The sequence below is a fragment of the Callorhinus ursinus genome, unplaced genomic scaffold (genome assembly GCF_003265705.2).
Source record: "Callorhinus ursinus isolate GAN/ISIS: 27379988/994484 unplaced genomic scaffold, GSC_fseal_2.0 scaffold14, whole genome shotgun sequence".
Classification (NCBI taxonomy): domain Eukaryota; kingdom Metazoa; phylum Chordata; class Mammalia; order Carnivora; family Otariidae; genus Callorhinus; species Callorhinus ursinus.
The window spans coordinates 9,215,796-9,240,671 of NW_027397076.1; the positions used below are offsets into that span (position 1 = coordinate 9,215,796).

General features: G+C 42.9%; 1 protein-coding gene across 6 annotated transcripts in view; it reads right to left on the bottom strand.

The window, feature by feature from the left end:
- Window positions 1-20,849, bottom strand: part of ANO4 (anoctamin 4) — a 444,815-nt gene extending 423,966 nt beyond the window's left edge. For all 6 annotated transcript variants that reach the window (XM_073900417.1, XM_073900416.1, XM_073900420.1 and 3 more), the window contains exons 1-2: window positions 20,559-20,849; window positions 7,309-7,392 (exon numbers count right to left, since the gene is read on the bottom strand). In XM_073900417.1, coding sequence (XP_073756518.1) covers window positions 7,309-7,392; window positions 20,559-20,679 — 205 coding nt within the window. In that variant the 5' untranslated portion in view covers window positions 20,680-20,849. The remainder of the gene's footprint in view (window positions 1-7,308; window positions 7,393-20,558) is intronic.
- Between the last annotated feature and the right edge of the window lie 4,027 nt (window positions 20,850-24,876).

The window sequence follows — 24,876 nt, forward strand, 5'->3', positions numbered from 1 at the left end:
GCCTGTTTCCCTCCTTTGTCTTATATTCCTAACTTCTCCAGGCCTTTATATTTGCAAACTAGATACAGGATTTAGGAATATAAGTATAGCCTGGGGGGGGGGGAACAAGAATGGCAAGGTAAGTTGATACAAGACATATGAGGGTCTTAAATGTCAATGTAAGAAAACTAAATTTTTTGGCAAGCAAAACAATATTCCTGAAAGTCTGTGAAGTGAGGACTGGCATAATCAAATTAATGGCAGCTCAAGTAGCCAGAATCTGTCCCTTCTTGCTCTGGTGGTTGTCTCTTCTGAGAGGCCTCCTCTGACACTCCCATGCTTTTTTAAACATTTGTGAAGGAAAGCCCACTACAGAGTGTTGGTGTGTGGGGACTGGAGGTGTTGGAAGAGAAAGTCCAAATTAGGGCGGGCAGGTTGAGGAATCAAGAAAGCCCAGAGGAGGTAACAAGGAAGGACACCTGTGTAGATTGTGCAGCCTGAACGATGGTGTCTGGGGCCACCCACCCACACTGTGCTGGAAACCACTTGAACACGGTACGTGTCAAACAATCCCTGCCTACACTTTAACAGCCAAGCATTTTATTCTTCCCATGCATGGCTCCTTCATGAACTGAGCCTTCCTCAAGGTTCGAGGGTGTCTTAGTCATTGAAACACCCTCCCAATATCCCCCTGTTCGGCTCTTTCCCTCCCTTCTCTTCCACTAGTACTCAGCACAAAGCTAGGCTCGGAGCTGGTACTCAGTGGATACCTGATGTTCACTGAGTTCCTAGATGCCGGTGGCAAGGAAAGGATACAAAAAGCTGTGAAGGAGAGGCTAGGGGAGTATTACTAAGGGACCACATTTAAGTGTTGGCGCAGAAAAGAAGTCCAGAGAGATACGTGACATTGACTAAAGAAAGTAGCTTGGGGCCCCCAGGTAGCTCTGTCCCTCGCTAGCTAGATGTCAGAGAACACTCATGGCACACGGAATGGTAGATTTCCTCAGCCTGTTGGCGATCAGAAGGACTGGCCTTGCAAGGGCTGAGGAAGGTTGAGTGTGTTTTTAGACATGAGGAGTTTGAGCCTTCGTGGAAATATCTATGTGGAAATGTCTGGCAGGTAGCTGGGAGAGAAATGGAAGTGAGGATCAGGAGAACTGGGACCAAGGCCATAAGTCTAGTAGTTACCCACACAGAAGTCATGGGTGAGGCCTAGGAACAAACAACCTACTTCACTGTCATAAACTAATAAATCCACTAAAAATTACAATACCGTCTAACACTTACTGGCATTGTGCTAAGGGACCTACCAGCACCACCTCATTTAAACCTCACAATAATCCTGTCAGGTAGATCCTACTAATATTCCCATTTGACAGATAAGGAAACTGAGGCCGACGGACATTATTACTTCCTCAAGGTCAATAGCTCCACAGAAGCAACAGTCAAGACTTAAGCCCAGGCTCACTGAAGACAACACGGGTGCTGAGAGAGCAGGTGACAAGAGGGATTCTGGGCGCTTGAAATGGGGCCTATTCCCCCCACACACACACACACACAAATCACTCAGGTTATTTATTCCTTCCTGAACAACTTTATACAAATCCCAATGGACCAGAATGCTCGAGGAGAGGGAAATGGTGATAAACTTGAGAACATGCCTACTGGATTGTTTGGACTCTTCTTGGTAAGTCGCCTTCCTAAAAGGTGAGTTCTACTATGTGGAATGTGGTGATGAAGGTGAGGGCTTTGGAGCCTCTGAAGATAATCAATGAGCACACCAATTCTCAGTGTTTGGGATTGCAATAGTGCCAGAGCTGCCGAGGACTGAAATGAATGCTACGGACCCCAGGCCTACCCTGATCATATTGGTCGGACTAAACCTCTGATGCAAATTTGTTTATTGTATGATCAACCCTCTCCCACAGCTCACTGGACCATAGCAATGAAATTCCAGAATTCTCCATTTAACTTGATGTTCCTTGATGTTTGTTTGTTTGTTTTTTGACTTGAAAATGTATCACCTTCTATTTACACCAGAGAATCCTTTTACAAGGAAAATAAATATAGGACCATGTTTTCCCTTGCCTGTTGCTTCATTCAGAAACTTGCTTAAACTAACCCTCTTCTCTTTCCACATTCCCAAGCTCCTCTAGAGTCATTATACAGAATAGAGCACAGAGCAAAAGTATTATGTTTAAAAGTCCCAATGAAATCTGGATTCTCCACAATTTCAGATTTTACCGCTTCTTTTATAAAATGATAGCTGACTTATAGTATACAGTTAATTTTGAAAAGACATCATACACATAGCTAACAAGCCCTTTTTTTTTTAGTTTAGAAAATTACCACATCATTTACTCCAGAAATGGAGTTCATTAGCAAATATTTTAATCCGTGCTATTGATACAAATTGACTATGATAAAACTGCACGATTCTAATGGAATATAAATAGACCAGCCTAAATTTGCAAAATGAGGTCAAAGTATTTTGAGAGGATAACCAACCATCCAGGGGAACAGCTGGTGTCCAAATGTCCAAGAGGCAAGTAACACAAATGTCACAGTGGTAGCCAACCCATTCTCCCTTACCCACCATCGTGTCCCCTGCTGGGGAGTCGGGTAGGAGCAGGGGTCTCAGTTCCCTTGGAGTTCTATGTCAACGTACCACCCAGAATCATGAAAAGAGGCATGTAAGGAACACTCAAAATTGTAAGCTGTCTTGAGAAAAAAATGCTCATTGACTATGACGTGTTTAAATCTCTCATACACATGTAGAGTGGGAGTTTACGATCAGAAAATAAGGACTTATCCAAGAGTCTCACAGATAAATAGAAAGATTTCAGGAGTCTTTTTATTCTGTTCCTTAGTTGCTTTTGTTGTCGTTTTTCTTAGTTGTTTTATTACTGCTGTTTTGTTTAGCAATTCTTCTTTTGGTAGGCATAGGTTCCTATAAGGAACTATTAATAGGAAGTCCACAGTATGCTATTTTCTTAAATGGAATGGATGAGGAAGTATTCCTTACTCCGAAGTAAGGAAAGTACTCTGAAAGGACTGAAGTACAGGAGATGAAAGAATAAAATGAGCTTTTAAAAAAGAACTGCTGGGTGATCCAGAGATCTGTCCTCCCTCCGGTACTTTGAGTCTAAGGCTGTTAATTATTTTCTGCTTTTACTATAAATATTGCCCAAGTGCTTTGAACGAGAAAGACTGTGGGCAGTGAGGGGCACCTGGGTGGCTCAGTCAGTTAAGCGTCTGCCTTTGGCTCAGGCCATGATCCCAGGGTCCTGAGATCCAGCCCCTTGTGGGGCTCCTTGCTGGGCAGGGAGTCTGCTTCTCCCTCTTTTTGCTTCTCCCTCTCCCTCTGCCTGCCATTTCCCCTGCTTGGGCGCTCACGCGCACATTCTCTCTCTCTCTCTCTCTCCCTGTCAAATAAATAAAATCTTTAAAAAAAAAAAAAAAAAAAGACTGTGGGCCATGGACACTGCCTGATGCCTGCACAGAATCCATCCCTCTCCTTCCTCCCAACAGAGTCCCACTTTGGGAATTCAGTGGGCCCCACTCAGCCAGGGTACTCAAGGCAAGCTGATATCATGCCCTCCCCTCCCACCTCCACTCTGATGTGTCCAAAGAGACTCTCATCTCCCCTGCCAATCATTGGTTCAAGGGGGGTCATGTGACCCAATCCTGCCCAGTGAGATAGGAGCAGTCCCTGAGGGCTTCAGGAGAAAGTTTCAGCTCCTCAAGTGAAAGCCTGAGGAAGGCACCAAAGCTCCTTTCCCTCTGATCATTATATCTGGATGCAGTTCCTGGAACCATGGCAGCCATGTGGCTGCCACACTAAGATAAATTCTCCCAGAAGGCAAAGGGGAGAAGGTCTTTCACAACATCATTGAGCAGCTTAATCAACCCATCCCAAGGCCGGACCTGCCGCTGGTCTTCCTGCTATGTGAAATAAATTCCTTATGGTTTCAGCCACTTTGAGTCAGGGAACTGAAGCGACATTAAAGAGCCTTTCAGTTATGCCATCACCTTCTGAGAAAACAGTCTGTCATATCCACCTCCCCTTCAGAGGCGACTGCATAATAAGGACCTGCTGTTATTAGTTTCCCGGGGTTGCTAATGAAATACCACAAACAGGGTGGCTTAAAAAAAAAACAAATTTATTCTCTCACAACTTTGGAGCCAGAAGCCTGAAAAGATGTCAACAGGGCAGTGCTCTCTCTGAAGTCTCTAGGGGAGAACCTGTTCCATGCCTTTCTCTTAGCTTCTGATGCTGTTCGCAATCCTTGGTGTTCCTTGACTTACACACATAACCCTCTAATCTCTGCCTCCACCATCACGTAATGTTTCCCTGTGGGTGTCTGTGCCTCTTCTCCCCTACGTGTAAGGACACCAGTCATTTTGGATTAGAAGCCCACCCTAATGGAGTCTCTTCTTAACTTGATTATATCTGCAAAGATCCCATTTCCAAATAAGGCCACATCCAGAGGTTAGGACTTCAACATATCTTTTCAGGGGACACAATTCAATCCATAACACCCTGACACAGTGGCTGAAGCTGACTAGACTAGGTGCAAAGTGACTTAATAAGAAATATTTATTTGGTCACTGAGATGACCAAAATATATTTTCCAGATATATTTGGTCTTCATCCACAGTTGCTGAAAACGCTTCAGAGCCATGAAACTGACATGGGTGTCTTGTTACTAATGAAGGTGACTTTGGTGTCAGAATTGAATTGAAATCTCAGACACCCTGCTGGTGTCTGAAAATTGCTTGGTACTGGGGGGCCGAGGAGAACCTCCACACACATTGGACTTGGGTCTAGGAACACAAAAAGACCAAGAAAGGGTACTAGGCCCATGGCAAATAGCAAGAGTGTCATCCAATGGGAACTAAATTACCTGGGTTGAAATCCCATCTGTTACCACCCATGTAATTTCAGTCAATTTTAAACCTCTCTAGAATTTAGTTTCCTCATCTGAAAAAATGGGGAAAATAACAGTACCTAACTTGTAAGATTTTTGTGAAGATTAAATGAGTAAATACAGAAAAAGTACCTAGAACAGTGCTTGGCACCAAGAAAGACCCCACTGTGCTCCCCACTATTTATCCCTCCACTTTCACTGACAAATGTCTTAAAAGACAAGTCTCTATTCATAGCTCTTCACTCCTTACTCCAAGCTTTGCAACCTGGCTTCCCTCCCACCACCTACTGCCATGTCTCTTGGGGATGTCACCAGGGCAGCCCTTGAACTCTAACCTCCTCTGCCTCTCCTAGAAATTCCCTGGGCTTTCCAAAAACTGTGCTCACTTGGTCTTCCTACCTCTGTCATTATTTCTACCAATTATGCTTCCCCTAAAGACTGGCTGTTAGCCCTCTACTCACTCCATGTACTGACTCTTATGATCTCCTCCTCTTGCAAAGATTCGACCGACTTCTCTGTGCAGAGAACACCAATATCTTCATCTCCTGCCCATTATCTCCTGTGGGTCATTCTGAGGTGGGAGTCTCACAGGCCCCTCAAGCCCGACATAACTAACCTGTAGCCCCATCAAGTCCTCTTCCTGACTGCTGTATTTCTAGAGATGGCTCAGACTCCCTATAACCCTGACTCAGAGTCTCAAGGCACACCTGCCTCTCCCTCTATCCAGTCAATGACTAGTCCTGCCAGCTCTCCTACTCTGTCCCTCCAGACCTGCTCTTTATCCCACCTCCCAAGTTCATTACTGTCGCATATCAAGAATAAAGTCACAGCCACTTACCTGTTATAACACCAGACCCCCCTCCCCATGAAATCCATCTTGTTCACTGCCAGAATCCCTTCTTTCATCCAGGCATTCATCTTGTCACCCTCCTCCTCTGAACCTCCCACTACTTAACAAATGTCTTTAGGAATGTCATTGTAGGTTAGTTAGTCTTTTTAAACCAGGGTCCATGAACTCTCCACAAGAATTTTTTAATTGTTTTTGTTTTTCATTTTAAAGTTAATTTAATCATTTAAAAATTAATAGATGTATATTGTGGACCAAGTTCTATCACTTAACTTTAGGGCCTAGATTTGCTTTTGCATTTCCATCAAGTTGGCACCAATTGGTATACTCAATGAGAAAAGGAGAGAGACGGACATGTCAAGGTGCATTCATACCAAAGGAAGATCCAATAACCTCACCAGCCTTAGCAGAGGTTTCACAGTGGGTTGAACAGAGAAAACCGGTGGCAGAGCAGAGTTATCATGAATACCTAGCAGTAAAGCTGTACTGAACTCAAAGATCCCACACTGCTGCAGTCAGCACCATATCGCATGACAAGAACTAATGTATTTCAGCAAGATAACAATGTCTATCATATTAAATTAATGTGATAGATTTGAAATTTTTTGCTTGACAGTGTTTTAAGTTTTATTCGTAAATTCAAGTTGATTTGTATGGCTATTTGTATGGCTCTAAGGAGCCTAACCTTAGTTTTATGTTTAAACACACTTAAGTATCATTATAATAAAAATAATTTAAATCAGGGGCGACTGGGTGGCTCAGTCGTTAAGCATCTGCCTTCGGCTTGGGTCGTGGTCCCCGGATCCTGGGATCCAGCCCCGCATTGGGCTCCCTGCTCTGCGGGAAGCCTGCTTCTCCCTCTCCCACTCCCCCTGCTTGTGTTCCCTCTCTCTCTGTGTCTCTGTCAAATAAACAAATAAAATCTTTAAAAAAATAATTTAAATCAATTTTAGGGGTTCATAACTATTGTTTCTTTTTTAAGTGTCCACATTACTGAGGTTTGAGAAACCATTAAGAGCATGAACTTTAGTGTCAAGGAAACCTGGATTGAAATCATAGATACATTAATTATTGGCTAGGTGGAAAAGATCAGATTTCCTCATCTGTGAGACGGAGAAGTAATAGTACCCTCTTCATATAGTCCTGATTAAGCAAAATAATGTATGATAATGGCCAAGAGCAGCAATAGATGAATATAAGTCTTAGAAAGGAAGTCAATTTTAAGATTAAGTATACATAATAATACAGGTGATATACAAATTAAAAAGTTAAAACAAATGATGAAATGTTGGGAAAACGCGGAGTTTTTTGGTTTGGGGGTTTTTTTTTTTTAGCTCTCTGAACCACATTTCCTCAAACAATATCTATGCAAAAGCAGTAAGAATCCACAAGAGGGTGCTCCAGTAAGATGAGTCCACGAGCATTTGCTCTGATTCTGAAAATAGAGGCTCCTGATATTACATTTTCTACTCACTTCTTCCTCAGCACCCCCACCCCAGGTGTTTCTAAGCAATAATAATTTTTATAAAACAAAATGTCAACATTGCTCACCTATGGTGATCTGGCTGACACAACTGTAGTAGCTGCCTGTCGTGGCAGAGGAAAGGTTATAACTCCCACTGCTCACATCTCTGTCTGTTAAGAAAATAAAAGAGAAGGTTGATTATATCCTGATAGACACCATGAACACAGTTAAATATATGACTGCTGGTAGATCAACCAGGCCGCTGTTCCGGGCAGTCTCCTGCTCCTTCACTGGTTCATTCATTGATGCTTAGCTAGTGCTCAGTGCCAAGCACCTGGGAACATTCAACAACAACCCAGACTGTCCCACACAGGCAATTTCAGTTGGGTGCCACTGTTATTATACTGGGGGTGATAAAGGATGTTGGCAGACGTGCAGGGACAGGTGAGAGAACACTTGATCTAGAGAGGGTAGCACGTAAGACTTCAGAGAGGAAGTGACATCTAAACTAAAACCTAGGGACGCCTGGGTGGCTCAGTCAGTTAAGCTCAGCCGGGCTGCCTTCGGCTCAGGTCATGATCCCAGGGTCCTGGGATCAGTCCTTGCTCAGCGGGGAGCCTGCTTCTCCCTCTGCCTGCCACTTCCCCTGCTTGTGCACTCTCTCGCTCTCGCTCTCACTCTATCTCTGGCAAATAAATAAATAAAATCTTTAAAAAAAATAAAATAAAATCTAAACGTGAGTAACACCTGACTAGGCCAAAGGGTGAGGAACTGAGGGAAAGATCCAGATAGAGAAGCTTCATCGTGGGTGGAGGCTCAGAGGCCACAGGCAGCCTCCTGAGTCGGCGGCTGAGCTCAGGAAGAGGAGAGGTTAACAGCAGCTAGATTATGACAAGGTCTCATAAACCACATTAACAAGTTTGGCTCTTGCCTAGAGAGCCAGATCCCATTTTCACTTTGGAAAGATCACTTTGAGGCCAGGTGGAGAACAGACTGGAAGAAGCAAGATGAGAGGCAGAGAGACTCCTTGCTGGGGCCGCTGCAATAATCCTGACTGGAACTGAGGGTGGCCAAGCCAGGGGAGAAGTGCCCGTGGGGATGACAGAAGTGGATGCAGTTCCCTTTGGGGCTAAAAGTACAACATGCCGCTCGGAATTCCTCACAATTGTGAAGAGAAAATGTTCTAGGCACTACGGGCAAAAGAAACCCAAATGCTCCACTGACATAGCGTCTTAGGATTTTCATCCACATCGCAACACGCATGAGGTAGGACAGGGCAGGCATCACCCCCACCCACCCAAGCCCAGTCTCTGACGGGAAGGCTGAGAAGGCTCTGGGCACCAGGGCCACACCACAGCATGCAGCAGAACAGAGCCCACACTGAGATCAGAACCACTCCAAACTGTTTAGGAAACAGCAGGGCATGAATACGTGATTTTAAAACATCAGAGTAAATACATATTTTCTAATATAAAACTCTACAGATTAGAGACAAAGAGTCATTATGATGATGGTTACCAAACTGACCTAAAGGAACTATTTGAGTATTATGTAATATCAAGAAAACTTTGAAACTCAGATCTATAAATGGTGAAAATTATAGGTCTGAGGGAAAGAAATAATTAAGAATAAGTCAATTGCACTCAGAGAAGGGTTTATGGAAACATTCTGAGAGTCAGATTTTAATGAGACCATGATGCGGACTGGTAGAGAAGATGGTATGGTACGTGAATGCTCTTAGGAGGAAAGAACAGCGGGTATGTGGACAGAAGGAAGCAAGTGAGAGGCATCTGCAGGGTCATCCCTATATGCCTGTGGTTTGAAGCAGTTGGGAAATATTAACAAAAGCAGATGGTGAGCCAGAGGGCAGAGAAATGGTGGTGGCCTTCAGAAGCCACGTCAAGGCCATGGTAGGTCCACAAACAGGAAGGTAAAATGCTAGAAAATATTTTAAACTATTTTGAATGTGGGAAACATAATTTCAGCAAGTGCATGTGGCCAACTCCTCTTCTAGGAAACATTCCCAAGCCATCCGCACTCTCTAGGGTGCTTTCAGAGCGTCAGACACGCCCCCACCAGCGCTGAGCAGGAGAGACTGCACTGGTTTACACAGATATAAACCGTGGGCTTGTCAAGGACATACCCATGTGCTATTCAATTTGTAATTTCCAGAATTTAGTGCCATGTGTGCCATCAGATGTATCTTCAGTACAGGTTCATTGGTTGAAAGAAAGAAAAAAGGATGCATGAAATTAAAAAAAAAAAAAACAGACAAGTGGCCTTTTCTGTTAGTGTAACTTCATTAGAGGTGGCTGGGATCAAGGAAGAACACTGGGCTGGGAATCCACAGGTCTGTGTTTTAAGCCTAGTTCTGCTGCATAAACTCTTATAACTTAGTCAAGCTATTGGCTGTTTCTATCTGAAAATGGTGACAATAATGCTTATCCTACTTCTTCTAGGTAGGGGGTTGATATGATATGGTTAATAAAAATAAATAGGCTACACAAATGCATAGTTAGCAAGTAGTTCAGAACACATTTGTGGAATCAACTGAATCAACAAAATCCGGACCTAAAACATATCTAACTGCTCTAAAGTTGTCATTCCTAATTCTTTGTAAACCCTTTGCTAATGATCTGTCCTTAAAAGATTTTTGGAAGGGACGAGAACTGCAAGGGGTAAGGTCAATGGCATCAAAGGTGATATATAAATAAATACATAGAGAGAGAAATTCACAAGCCCAGAAGGGCCTACGCATGGGGAGCAGGGAAAAGAAATGAAGGAGAAAAGCATACTTAGAAATCAGCAATCAAGAAAGAAGCAGGATGCTTGAATAAGGAATGAAAGCTTGGGAAGAGGCCATAAATAAAACTTAATGGTAAAGCTACTTAAATTTGAATAAAACCTGAATGGTAAAACTAGGGCATAATTTTGGTGGCAATATTCTGAAAAGACTCAAAGGGCAAACGTATAAAGACCTGTGGCAGTTAGGGCACAAGTTATGGCATTCTATGTAAAAGAAGGTGCTTCCCCTGCGTAGGAATTAAAATAAAAATGCTAGCTTTTGAGGGGAGGGCCTAAATATCCATTTAATCCTTTAGGGACCAATTGCACTTAAAGAAAAAAAATCAGGTAGCTAGTGGGAAAATTCGAGACTCTGAATGACATTAATAAACTTCGTGGGTTCTGGAGTCAATATCTAAATGAGACACCTGGTTCCAACCCTTGGGCACATTATTTCATCTCTATGTAGCTCTGTTTCCTCATATGTATGATGAGAATAACAAAGGCACTTACCATATAAGGCAGTACATAGAAAGTGTTCATTAGTGAGAGCTATGATTTATTTTATATTTCAAAAGAACAAGGATATCCATAAAATAGAATGCCATACAGCAAAGGAAATAAATGAAGTAAAGCTACACAAAATATTATGGATAGATCTCACACTGTTGAATGAAAGAACCAACCCCAAAACAACACATGATCCTACTGATGAAAATTTCAACAACAAAACTAAACTATATTGTTTAGGGATGCACACATTGATGGGAATATTGTAAAGAAAAGTAAAAAATAATTAGCACAAAAGTCAGCATGGTGGTTCTTTTTGGTGGACAAGAAGCAACTTTGATTTGGGAGGAGGTGCCGGTACAGGGGTGGGGTCTGCAGTACTGGAAATGTTCTGTTTTTTGACTTAAGTAGTGGTCACACAGTACTCATTTTGTAAGTATTTGTTAAACCATAAATTTCTCTCTCCCCCCCACTTTATATATGCTATAACTCACAGTAATTTTTTTTTTAAGAAATAAAGAGGGACAGAAACCATGACAGGGCAAACCAGGAATGAAAATTCTGAAAAAAACATCTAAGAAAAGGCGATGGTCGGACACCTGGGTGGCTCAGTCGGTTAAGTTTCTGCCTTCAGCTCAGGTCAGGATCCTGGGTCCTGGGATGGAGTCCCATTTTGTTTCAGGCTCCCAGCTCAGCGGGGAGCCTGCCCTTCCCTCTGCCTTTTGCTCTCCCTGCTTATGCTCTCTCTCTCTCTCTCTCTCTGACAAATAAATAAATAAAACCTTAAAAAAAAAGAGAGAGAGAGAGAGAGAGAGAGAGAAGGAGATGGTGGTGGGATCAGACAATACTAGTTACTGAGTGCTTGCTTTTATTAGGCACCACACTAAACATTGTTTATTTCATTTACATTCATATTTCATTTAAGCTTCAAAACAACTCTTTTAAGGCAGGTATGATTATCCCACTACACAGATGAGGAACTAGAAGCTCACAAAATTAGGGAATGTGCACAGACTCATACTTCTGAGAAGTCATGAAGCTAGAATTAAAACCCAGGTTTGTCCTACATTAGACAAATATTTGAGAACAGGGTTAGACAGAAGGAGGATTAATATCACAAGCTGGGTTAGGTGGATTCCTCTGGTATATGGTGCTAAATCTCTGACAGTCATTTATCTGATGTGTTAAGCAGTGAGGGTCTACAGGGAACAAGGTGGACATCATCTATGTAGTTCTCTTAACAGGAATGTTGTGACAAAATTAACACACTTTTTTTGGCGTCAAATCATTTTGGGTATTAATAGAATGCTCATTAATAGAATGCTCTTATAACAAAAGAAAACCTCACCCATTTCAACACTCAACTCTATCTTACTTTCATCTTAACCACAGGGGGTGGGTGGGGGAGAAAGAAAGTACTGCACCTATTTATGTCTTTCCACTGACTGGAGAATTCTAGGAAATATGTACACAAACCTAAACAAAAATTTTCAATGTAAAAATGATCATTATAATGCTTAATTTGGGAGATTTAAAAACAAAGAACAGAACTAAAATACTAAATAATAATAGTACATGAGCCAGGAGTTGGGTACTCAAAGTCAAAGGACTATTCAGGGGAGAGGTCAACATATTAAATTTGGAGTTGGTCAAACAAAGTGTAATGACTAAGTATAGGATTTGTTAGGCATGATTTAAATGAAAGTAGAAGAATAATTGTTTAAAACAACAGAAATAGACTGTATTCCCAAACCAGTTTACTGTGTTAGAGGGAGAGACAGATAGATGGTAGGGAAGAATGAGAGAGGGGATTTAACAATAAAAATTTTTTTAAAAAGGTTAACTTAGAAAAAGGAAATAAATTAGAATAAAGCACAGGAATAAAAAACAAGACAAAGAAAATACAAAGTAAAATGGTATAATTCAGTTCAAATATACTAGTAATCACAATACATGTAAATGGTCCAAATTTGCTATTTCAGAGATTGTGAGAAAGGTTTCTTAAAAAAAAATCAAAGGCTATTTATAAAAGAAATGCCTAAATCATCAGGACACAAAAATGTTAAAAGTAAAAGATATTAAAAAAATAGCAAGCAAATACTAACCAAAATAAAGCCAGAGTAGCTATGTTATTTTTAGATAAAAAAGGCTTTAAGGCAAAAAGCATTGTTAAGGATACAAAGGGTCAATAAATAATGATAAGAGGTTCAAGGCTCAATGCTTCAGGAAGATACAAAAAATACTACATCTGTGTGCCCAAAATAAAATAACCTCAAAATACATGAAGCAAAAATTAACAGAACTGCAGGGAGAAACTGACAAATCCACCATCATAGGGAGAGATTTCAACACACAATAACTGGTTGAGCAAGCAAAAATTTAGTAAAAGTAAGGAAATTTTTAAGATTACACATCACCTGGGCCTCGTATTAAAAGGAAGATCTTAAAAAAATAAAGATCTTGATTTAGTAGGTCTGGGGTGGGCCTTTAATTTGGCATTTCTTTTCTTTTTCTTCTTTCAAGTTTTATTGAGATAGAATTGACAACTGCGTTTGACTTTCAGCTGGTGCCAATGTTGCTGGTAGAGGGACTCCAGACTGAGGCAAAGCCCTCCCTTGGAATCCACAGTGCCTGCAGAAACATCTCACCAACAACAAAAGGAAGGGGATTTTTTAAAAAGGAAAGAAAATGTTTTCACTAAACCCTTAAAAGCATATCCTAAATCTGCTTATACACACGAACAGATGAAACAAGAATTCACCAAAAAGACAAATGATGCATAAGTACTGACTCTACAAAAACAAACATCATACAATTCCTTTCATAACTATCCATACTAGTACACTGGAAATATTTAATTTACAAAATACATATTCATTGTGTAGCGTGAGCTGCCTACTGCATCTGATTTTTTAAAAAATCACTTTAAATTGTTTATAAAAGTTTCTAGAGAACCTACTAGTAGAATATATATATACTTTTATATATATTTATATATTTTTATATATAATTTTTATGTTATATATATAATGATATCTGTTTATGTACATATGCATATATCTATTCCTCTGATGTATTAAACAGTGAGGGTCTACAGGGAACAAGGTGGACATCATCTATGTATTTCTCTTAACAGGAATGTTGTGACAAAATTAACACACTTTGGGCGCCTGGGTGGCTCAGTTGGTTAAGCGACTGCCTTCGGCTCAGGTCATGATCCTGGAGTCCCGGGATCGAGTCCCGCATCGGGCTCCCTGCTCAGCGGGGAGTCTGCTTCTCCCTCCGACCGTCTTCCCTCTCATGCTCTCTATCTCTCATTCTCTCTCTCTCTCAAATAAATAAATAAAATCTTAAAAAAAAAATTAACACACTTTTTTTAGTCTCAAATTATTTTGGGTATTAATAGAATGCTCATTAGTAGAATGCTCTTATAACAAAAGAAAATAGATACACATACAGTAGACACAGGCTGGTCCCAGGTAGGAATTGATGTCTCGGGAGGTCTCAATAAGGTGCTGATGAATCAATCAAAGTGCAGAAAGTGTGTTTCCACTCAACAGCATTTCCTATAATCCTATACCAGATTCTATACCAGATCTCTTTATTACTACAATAAAAACAACACATCATAGTGCTGTATACTAAATTACTATAGGGCTTTCTCGGTTTCATGAAATGTTTGCATTTGCTCTTTCATGTGATGTTTGCAACAGCACTAGGAGACAAGCTGGGCAGGCACTACTTGTAACCATACTAGTAGTAGCAGCCTCTGCATCCCCCATGGGACCTGAGCTAGACCCAAAGTCCTGGAGGGCAAGGCCATCCTTTATTCATCTTGTGCCATAGTGCCTGGCTCTGCCTAATGCATAGAAGGCGCAATGAATGTCTGCCAAAGCCTCTAGTGAGCTTTCAAATACTTTAATCACCATTCCTGCATTTTAAACACTGTGCCTGATACTCATTATCTCAGCTTCCCTTTGATTCCACTCTCACAGTCTCCACAGTGACAAAAGCCCTTTCATGAAGCCTAATTGGAGAAAAGCCTTTCCTTTCTTTTCTTTCCGTCTTTACCTCTTTGATTCAGTGTTGAATATCCTATATTATATTGTCATTTTTTTCCAGAAGGTAAAGATCCATTTCGTATTAGTACAATGTAAGATTCATGAAAACAAGTAGTTTTTGTTTTTTGTTTACCTCCAGAACCTACAACAGTGCCCGACACATAGTGAGAACTCACAAAACATGTTTAATTGTCTGTTCTAGAAACTTAGTAGCTGTGAGCTGCTTGTCTAGGACTATGTTCTAACAGAAAACCCTACATGGCTATTACAAAGAACATAATTTTTTTTAAAGATTTTATTTATGGATTTATTTGACAGAGAGAGAGATAGCGAAAGCAGGAACACAGCAGGGGGAGTGGGAGAGGGAGAAGCAGGCTTCCTGCCGAACAGGGAGCCCGATGTGGGACTCGATCCCAGAACCCTGGGATCATGACCTGAGCGGAAGGCAGACGCTTAACGACTGAGCCACCCAGGCGCCCAAAGAACATAATGTTTTAAAGGAAAAGATTAAAATACTTCTTCACAGCATCAAAATAAAATTTTAATTTAATCTTACCCCAGAAAGAGACTTTTAAAATGTGGAGTCTGAAGGTCAAAGAATAATGTGTACATGCTTTGCTGCAGCTTCTTAATCAAAAGGATCCCAATCAATGTTGACCATGAGTGTCTGGATTGCAAAATAACAAGCATGCCAGGTGGTGGAAGGCAAAAACAAGAGAAGTCATCAAATACCTCCTTGGATTTATTTTGTAAATAAAGCGTGAGTTCCAGTTAGTTAGCATGCATCTGATTGTACCGCATGATGTGGATGCTTTTGGTCTTTTGCTTGTTCCTCTTTCCTGAAGGGTAAAAGTCATTCTGCTTGTTATTTGCAGTAGGGAAATGAGGTTTTTAAAAACTCTGTACACAGTGTACTGCCCCCTGACATAGTCCATTCAGTCAGTCAGACAGCCAAAGACTGATCACTTACTATGTGTCAGGCACTGTGCAGGGCACCAGGAATACAAAGATATAAGATATGGTCCTTGGTCTTTGGGATTTTACAGCCCACAGAGGGGAATATTCACAGTACAAAATGAAGAGTTGGGTGGGAGAAGACCTACCCTGAGACATCCCAGGTCAGGGGGAAGGGGAGTAAAGTGAGTCTTGTAGAGGTGGAGGGGGGTGTTTTTCAGAGCATGCGCCAAGGTCCAGACACCTGAGAAAGCCTGATGTAATTAGTCATGCTGAACCACCATGTCCCTAAAAAGTGGGATGCTGGGACCACAAGAGAAAAGGGTGGTCAGCTCCTTAAGGACCTCCTTTGCCAAATGAGGGAAGTTAAACTTTGACTTACAGGCAGAGGGGAGCCACTGAAGTGTTACAGGCAGGAGAATACAGGATGAGATTTGCAACTGGGACCAGAAGAGACCAGGACTAGAGGCAGAGAAACCAGCTGGGAGGCTGCTACTGCAGTCAGAATGAGCAAGGATGGTGGCCTCAACTAACGTAAGAGCAGTGGGCAGAGAGAGGAGAAAATAGAGTAGAAAGATTTTAAGGAAAAAGAATCAACAGGCCTTGGTGATCGAGGGTATGTTGGCTGGAGGAGCCACTGACAGTAACAGCTGATGTTTCCTGAGTACTCACTGTGCACCACACTTATGCACCCACGGTACTATTACTGCCATGACCCCATTTTACAAATAAGAAAACTGAGACACAGGAGGTGAATCCCTTTGTCCAAGGTATCATGGTTAGCATGTTCCAGAGAAGACTCAAAGAGGGCTCCGAGGATTCTGGCCTAGGTGTCTAGAGAGAGCACAATGGCCCCGGCCAACTTCTCCAGGTTGTCACGCTCTACCAACATGTGCTCCTGGCGGCTGCCTTTGTGGCCCTTACCATCTCTCCCCTTTACCTTTGTTCACGCTGCTCTCCCTCCCTGGAATGCCCTCCTTCTCCCACTTAGCCTCTTAGCATCGCCTCCTCCAGGGAACTCTTCCTGACCTATGCCTCACTCCTCCCAGTCCATACCCGTCGCCCCCAGCACTGCTCTGTGATTTTCAGTGTAGAAGTCTGTCTCCTCCAGCTGATCCTGCCGTCTGTGAGAGAGAGAATGAGATCTCACTCATTCAGGCCCTCCTAGGTCCGGGCGAGAGCGTGGCACGGAGTTTGAGCTCAGCAGCTGGAGAGCTGGAGTTATTCAATGGGAAACAGGTAAGGGAGGGGAATTCTGTGTTGGATACACTGAGCTGAACTGAGATGCTAGAGAGGCACACATTCAGAGAAGGCTAGCCCACAGCCAGGTATACAAACATAGCACACACAAGAAAGAAGAAGTTCTGAGTTGGTGATTTCCATTGGGGAATCACTTGAATAAAGACAAAGTCAGAGGAGGGGAAATTATGTCCTAGGCTCTCACCCCTTCCCTGCCTCATTTCATGCTCATGTTGCATGCATGATTAGGCTTGGCTCTTACTATACCCTTTCCCATACCCTCTTCTAATCACAAATGCTGAACTTCTGGTCACCCATGGTCTTTAAGCTTCGCTCAAGCCATGCCTTCTGCCCGGAATTACCCACATACACATTTGCTCATTTTCTTCCTCTTCCTAACTACCCTTAGCCCAAGGCTCCAGAGCCAAACTCTATAAATCTGCATTTGGGTTCCCCATTTATTATGTGAGGTTAAGTAAGCTCCTCAACCTATCCATGCCTGAATTTCTTCAAAATGAAAACCAGGCTAACACTGGACCAATTTCTTAAAGGTTTTTGTGAGATTTAACTAAGGCAATTCATATAAAGTACCATTATTAATTGTTTATGTCCCAGCATGCCCCACACTTTTACTTTAAAACGCAGAAAAATTTGTCACCCCAATTTAAAGGCCTCCCAATAAGGGACTGACCCTGCATTTAGGGTTATTGTCCAGCATTTGGTAGGTGTCTAATTAATATCCTCCAAATGGTTAAGAGTGAGATTATAAAGTCATGGACAGAACCCAGGCAAACACCAACATAAACAGAGGGACTCCACAAAGAAGCAACTTAAGAGGTAGGAGGAAAATGAGGGGAGAATAGTTATAAGAACAATACTGGCTCTGACTACATTTCCTTCTTGTCTTCTACTTGCTCTCTCTGCTCAAGCCACACAGACATTCCAGCTAGCTCTGAACGTGACAATCTCATTCCTACCCCAGGGCTTTTGCTCTTTCTGTTCCCTTTGCCAGGAATGGTCTTTCAACACATAATGGAATGGTTCATTCCTTTCCTTCATTTAGGTGTCTGTTCAAATATCTCCTCAGAGACACTTTCCCTAAAATAGTCCCCACTGTGCTCTGTAAGCTCCTCAAGCCTCTTATTAAGCCTCTTCAGATCCAAAGCTGACAGGTCCAACCACAAATCATTTTCTGGTTCAGACTAGAACACAGCCCCTCTGCCTTCTTTTGCATGGCCAAGAACAAATCAAGTCCCAGTCATTTCTCTCTAAAGGAGACTTGTCACCCATCCTTCGTCTTATGCACATGGTTATATAATAAGCTAAAAGGGGTTAAGAACCTAAACCATTTAAAAGACAAGGAAAGAAAAATCAGTGGTGAGTACAAAAGGTCGAGGCATTAAAAATCCAGAATTTTTATAAAACTGCATCATTCACTGAACATATATTTGTTAGAGTGCATATTACAGTTACTAATTACCTGAATCTCATTTCACATTTCTAGAAGATATGAGTCTAGATGGCTGTCTGAAAGTAAAAATGCATGCTAAAATACAGAAAGAACAAGTTCCAATATAGGATCAAAAATGCATATTTAGATGGGAAGCTAATGAGGTTTACTGGAGGCTGCTGCTAATGAAATGCATACATAAGCCAAATTTCTCTCTCAGGAACCTAAAACACACGGTCTACAGTGTAACTGTTCATTCTCTTGGCAGCCCCTGTGCTAAAGATAGGACTAAGGCATTTATTAAATCAGTCAAATGAATATAAAAATTGAACCCTATAAATTCCGGGCAAGAAACTTAGATCATTCCCCATCATGATAGCTAAACCCAAATCCAACAGAACTGAAAGGGAACATTTTTTAAAGCAGTTCAGTTGTCAGAGAGATGATTTGTAGAAGGTTCCAGAGCCTGACCAAGCTCTCATCAGATAATGATCTCAACAGCATTCAGCGGGTGAGGAATATGCTGAATGTGCTCAAATTTGTTTTTCCTTAACTCATTCACTAGGATGGAAACCCTGATGGACTAACTTATCTTGTCATGTCTTGGGTCACTTCACTACGGACCAAAGAATTAATGTGCACTCTGTGGCCAAATGTATTCACCACTCGAGGGATGAGGAAGGAAGAAGAGTGTTAAGAATATATTTAAAATAGTGCAAAGTCTAATTGATATATTTATTTAAGTCTGTTTTAGTTCTCTTTAAGGTCCTAAAGAGAAACCTGTGTAATTGTAAGTTGCCAAAAAAAAAAAAAAAAAAAAGATCTGCCAGCCCTTTAATTACTGAAATACACTTGTTTTTCAAAAATAATTTTACTTCTTCTGACTTCATTTTCTCTACCTGGGTGCCCAATTAAGCTTTTAAAAGTTTCTAGAAATTTAAAGAACTGATTATTACTATCACTGACAGTATCCACAGGACAGCATGTGAAATCTAACAGGATGGATCCCTCTGATAAAAAAGGTGTAAAAATAGATATCTGCCAATGAATATACCTAAAGCACCATCAGAATGTTGGACTATCCCCAGATGGTAACCCAAGAATGACAATGTTATGTGTTAAATGTGCAGCAGGAGTAAGAACAATTCACAGACCAGCAGAAGATGCACGAAGTTTAAAAAAAAAAAAAATACACGACTATGCAATTTGTAATCTTCTCACAATTCCTTATCAACTCACAAGGATCAACTGCAAACCCTCAGAGCCACCTGAGTGATCATTTTAAACAAAAAAAGACCAACCTCTTTAACCTTGGGAAAATGGCAGGAGACATCACTGGCCTGGAGATGAAGCCTCCACACCAAAAAGCAGCAAATTCCCTCCCACCAACCCCAGGCTTGGAGAGGTCCCCACAAAACATTCTCCAACAATTCTCATTACCTTCACGTTTAAAAAACGCCAAAACTAGATGTTATCACAGCAACTGATTGCAAGCCCTGGGGCGGGGAGGGGGTGGGAGGGTCTGCTTGAGTTTCAGCCTCCTATAAGCCAATCTCGGCAGCATCTCTGACAAAGGTCTATAGAGAATTGTTTTTTCCACACAAGCAGTAATGTTGATAAAAAGCCTTTTGGCTTCCCCAGTGCGCTGGGATTTCTAGCTGAGCTTGGAAACCTTCATACTGTGATTTTGCTTTCCTTAGAATTCTGCAATGCCTTTAAAGAAATAATAAAAATATATATTTCTTTAGCCAAAATTGGGGGGGGGATAATGCCTTCCATTTCCATGGAACTTTTATTTCCAAGCTGATTTTTTTTTTGCATTAAAAACATATTTTGGTGCATATTATTTTAACCCCATAGCATCTGTCAGAGAGATGTATTTATCTCTGATTTACAGATGGAGAAATACAAAAACAAAAAAGTTTAAATAACTTGCCCAAGGTCAGTCAGGGACAGAATAAGCGCTGACTGAACGCAGACCTCCTAACTCCAAGCCTCACACCGCTAGAAACGAACTTAACACCCTTATCCCTTCCCTTCTGTGGTCTGAAGCGGGTGGAATTTTTCTGGAGACCCAAAGCTCCCAGACACCTAAATTTTAGGCGTTTTTACTCCATCAACTCCTTCTGCGAATACCCCCTTCCCAGGTTCAAGGCAACTCCAACCCCGCAGAGCCTCGCCACCCCACCCCACCCCCAGGCCAGCGCGCGCTGCAGCCCCCTCCCTTCCGTCCTGACCCTCCCGGGAGCTGAACCCCGAAGTTCCCCGGGGTGCTCGGACGGCTTCCCGGCCCCGCCCGCCCCAGCCGCCCCGAGAGCCCGCGACCGCCCGCCGTTACCGTATGCCGTGAGGGAGGCCATCCTGGCTCGCGTCCTGCCCAGGCTGGCCAGGGCGTCGGCCAGAGCGGCCGCCTGCGCGCCGTGCCCCTGGACGGTCGGCCCCTTGCCCCGCAAGTGCATGCGCTTGGCTCCCGCGGCGCCCGGCAGCCCCGCTCCTGAGCATGCCCAGTCAGCCCAACGCGGTCGCCCCGGAGAGGTGTCCGCGGCTCGCAGGTGCCCCCGGCCGGGTCTCGGTTGCAAGGGCGCGGGGAGCGAGGGCGCAGACGGCCAGCCACGCTTCGGGTGCCCACGCTCCGGGTCTCCGCGGGGATTGAACCTGCAGCGGAGGACGGGCGACCAGGAGAGAGGAGGAGCGAAGCGAGCCGTGGGAGGTGCCGGGCGCGCGGCGGATGCGGCCCCTACGGGCGGACGTCGGGCAGGACCCGGCTGGGTCCGCTCCAAGCAGCGTGCCCCTCCGGCTGGGGGCGGTAGGGTGACGCGGGCAAACGTGAGGTCGGGGAGTCCCGAGCCCGCCACAGCCTCTCGGACCTCGAGCCTTCAGCTCTTTTCCTAGGGAAGTTCCACTGGAGAACACGCCTGGGGACGCAGGGGGTGGCACCGGCCGGGCCTATGACTCGGGTGTGATTCCCATCCTAGGGGACAGTCTCGGAAGGGTTTGCCTCCGAGACCAAAGCCCAGGAGAGAGTGGCAGCTGTGTCCTATGGATTTTTATTAATGAAGTCCTTGACCACTAAGTACAGACTTCTGACCCCAACAGCCCAGACCTGTCCCAGCACATCATCCTGTCACCTTTATTGGTGCATTTGTCTCCCAACGAGGCTGTGACTGGTGTCCTACTCCACACTGACTACCCGGGCTTCAATTAGAGCAAGAACGCATGTTTGTTGAATGACTGAATGCCCGAGCCCCTCCCAGCTCTCCCTACCTGAAGTCCACCCATCCTATTGTGCGGGTTCTCCTTTTGGAATCAGCTCAGAGGCGAGTGGGAGGAGAAAGAGACGTGGGAAGGGGAGGGGGAGAACAGGAAAAAGAGGGAGGCCGCCCAAAGACCCCTCCGGGTCAAGAGCACACGGAGCTTTGCAAGTCCCAAGAGCAAATTCACAAGCCCATGTGACCCGCCCCCCGCCCCGGGCTTCCACTGGCCTAGTCCCCGAGGGAATCACGGCCTTGAAAGCCACCAGCGTCCAACAAATTGGATGGCGATGCCGTCAAGGCTATTAACTGCGTTTGGGGTTGTGCCAACTCGGGTGGAGGCACAGAGTGGGCAGAGAAATCTAGCGAACGTCAAGACTGGGCGTTTCTTTAGGAAGCTTCCTGCGCACTCCTGCTCTGGCCTAACCCAGCCCGTCATCTTTTTGCTCTGGCAACCCTCGCGCCCCTTCCCGCTCTCCTTCTCTTCTGGGAGGGCAGCGAGGTGGCAGCAGGTGACCCGTGGTGGAGGCTCAGGAATGAAATATCAGTGCCCACACTTCCATCTTTGCAACAGCTGGAACCACACCGGGGGAAAAGGGCGAGGCCGCCCTGGGGAGTGAGATCCCGTAGATCTGACAGTTTATGCTGGCTAGGTCAACCAGCCAGCGGCGTGTGACCCTCAGTCAAGACACCCTCCCTGAGCCTTCATTTTCCCCAACCGTGAGGGTAACCGTTGTTACTGTCATGCCCACCTCATGGGAGGACCGCTGGGGTTAGGTGGAATGCAGATGGTATCCTCCCTGAGGCGCTTTGAGGCTCTGTCTTGGACACTGCTCCTGCCTTGAACTTGCCTCCGGAGAGCCCCACACGCTTTCTCCCGTTAGGTCTCTTCAACCTCTCACCTGACCCCTCACTGAATTGCCGCCCCCAAGTCTAGAGCATGTGGAAACCTGCCCCAGATCCAGGATGAGGAGACCAGTGTAGCCCGAAGGTGGGCTTCAAAGCAGGCCTGTCTCCCCTAGTGCACCCCAAGTCCCCTCCCGGACCTCAGCAGCCTCCCTGTTCCCACCCCCCAGCTCTTTAGCACCCAAGGCTGGGCGCTGGTGTCAGCCTGTCCCAACCCTGGTCCTTTTCTGTGCCACTGCTGGTACCCAAGGCCATTTGCAAGTTGTCTTCTGACTTCCAGCTTTCCTCTCCCTTTTACTTCCACATTTTAGCTCGGGTAGGGTCATGAAAAAGGACAATCAAAATGAATTACAAATTGCACTTTAATTCTTTTCGGCAGCTCTTTCTAATTAGCAAGAACTAAAATGTGTGTCTAATTAATTAACCTCTCTTAAGGCCATCTGAACTTCTGCCCAAACAATACCACTCCAAGTCCGTGAGATATTCAGTGTCCTCAATAAAATTAAGAGTGAAAATGCGGGGCCTCTTGGTTGAGGAATTGATGGACAAATACACCCTAGATTTGCTAAGACCCCTGTGCTGTCAGGTGACACTGAGATCTTTAAGAAGCCTCCTGTCTCCTGCTGTGCAACAGAAGGGGATGGTCTCCCTACCTCACATTCTTGAGGGGAATAAAGGCCAACAAAGAATTATGATACTGTCATGGCTATTAAAGAAACCTGGCTGCCAGGAGCAAGTGGTTCTGTCTTTGCAGGATTCACAGATGACTTCACCAAGGAAATGACATTTGAAAGATGAGGTTCAGGATTTGTGTTGTCGCCAGTAAAATTTCTTAAAGACAAGCTTGTCATTCAAATTTTCTGATGTTTTATTCATTTCCTGTGTTTTCAGGAGTAAAATATGAACTGCCATAACCTTGATGAAAGCTGTGTTCTAAATCTTTCCAGGAAAATGCCTTTTTTCAGATGATAGACTGAGGAAAACTAGTTTTCCTCTTTTCAGCATGCTCTGAACTAGAACTATTTGATTTACTACTAACTGCCTGAATGTGATTATATTGATTTGACAATGGAAGAGACTGACTTTCTGTGATTAACATTTTTAATAACATTTTAATTCTGGAGTTTAGTAACTACTCTGCAAATACTCATTCTTTAAACTATTACATGTGAAAAGTAATTTAGTTTTCATTTGCCCATGATCAACTTGACTTAGAATTTGGTCCATTGTCAAAGACTTAACAAACTGGACATTTTAAAATATTGCTTCTATTGACTGATCAAAGCTTTATGGCCCTACCTCCTCTGTATTCCTGTAACACTTAATATACTTGTATATTACTTATTATAGCATTATTACATCATATAAGAGTTTGTCTATGTGTCCATCCATCTCCCCACTGGGAGGCAGGAATCATGTCATATTTCAGTGTATCACAACACCTAGCCCATTATTTGGCCCATATTAGGTATTTGACAAATATTAGTTGAACCAATTAGTTTGAGAGAAAAAAAAAATGTTTGACTATGGGGGAAGGGTGGTTGGGAAGACCTTAGGAGACCTGAGTTGTGGGTTTTATTCTATAGATTTCAATCATCTTCCTCACTCAGGAAAGACTGTTGCATGAAACTATTTTACAACTCACTTTGGCCAGGCCATAGCACTCTGTCAGAACTGTAATGTCTGTTCTGTTGAGGCACAAACAGATGAAGTTCTTCCTGGAGCTGGATGGTTGAGGAAAGGGTCCATGAGTGGACTTCATGGGGTTCATGAGTTCCCTAAAAATTACATTCACAACTGGGTGTGTAGGCACATTTTTTTTTTCTGGGATGGGGAGAGGATCCATAATTTTCATCAGATTTTTAGTGGTAACCCTGATCCAACAGAGATTTAAAAAATTAACGGCATAGCAAATATTTTACAACCAAAACATAACCTTTAAAGAAAATTACAATGATGGAGAATTATAGCTACATATTAGATCCTTTTGCTATAACAATAATGACCCCCTTGGATCCAGGCTTTAATTTGCTATACCCAAAAAAATATATAGATAAAATGAAATAACAATCTTTGTTTTTCAAAATTCCAAAATTAAAAAAATTTAAATTATATAAAGCATTTAACCCTTCACGGTTAAATTTGAGGTTTTTAAATGGAAATGTAAAATTCCCAAAGTATTTTTCTGAAACAAAACAAAAACAAAAACCCAATAACATAAGATGTCAAAGAAAAAGATACATCAAGTTCATGTTTTCGGACTTTAAATCAATGTTTAGAGCACATTCTATAAAATCTGGCAAATGTGTAACAATGGTACAATTATTTACATATACTATAATTAATTACATATATATTCATACATATTCATTTTTAATATATTTAAGCACATAAAGTCCTATATATTTATATATAATAATATATATATAGTCTTAACCAATAGTAAGACTAACAAAATAAATACTATTGACCATTTGACAGTTAGGGAAACTGAGTCAC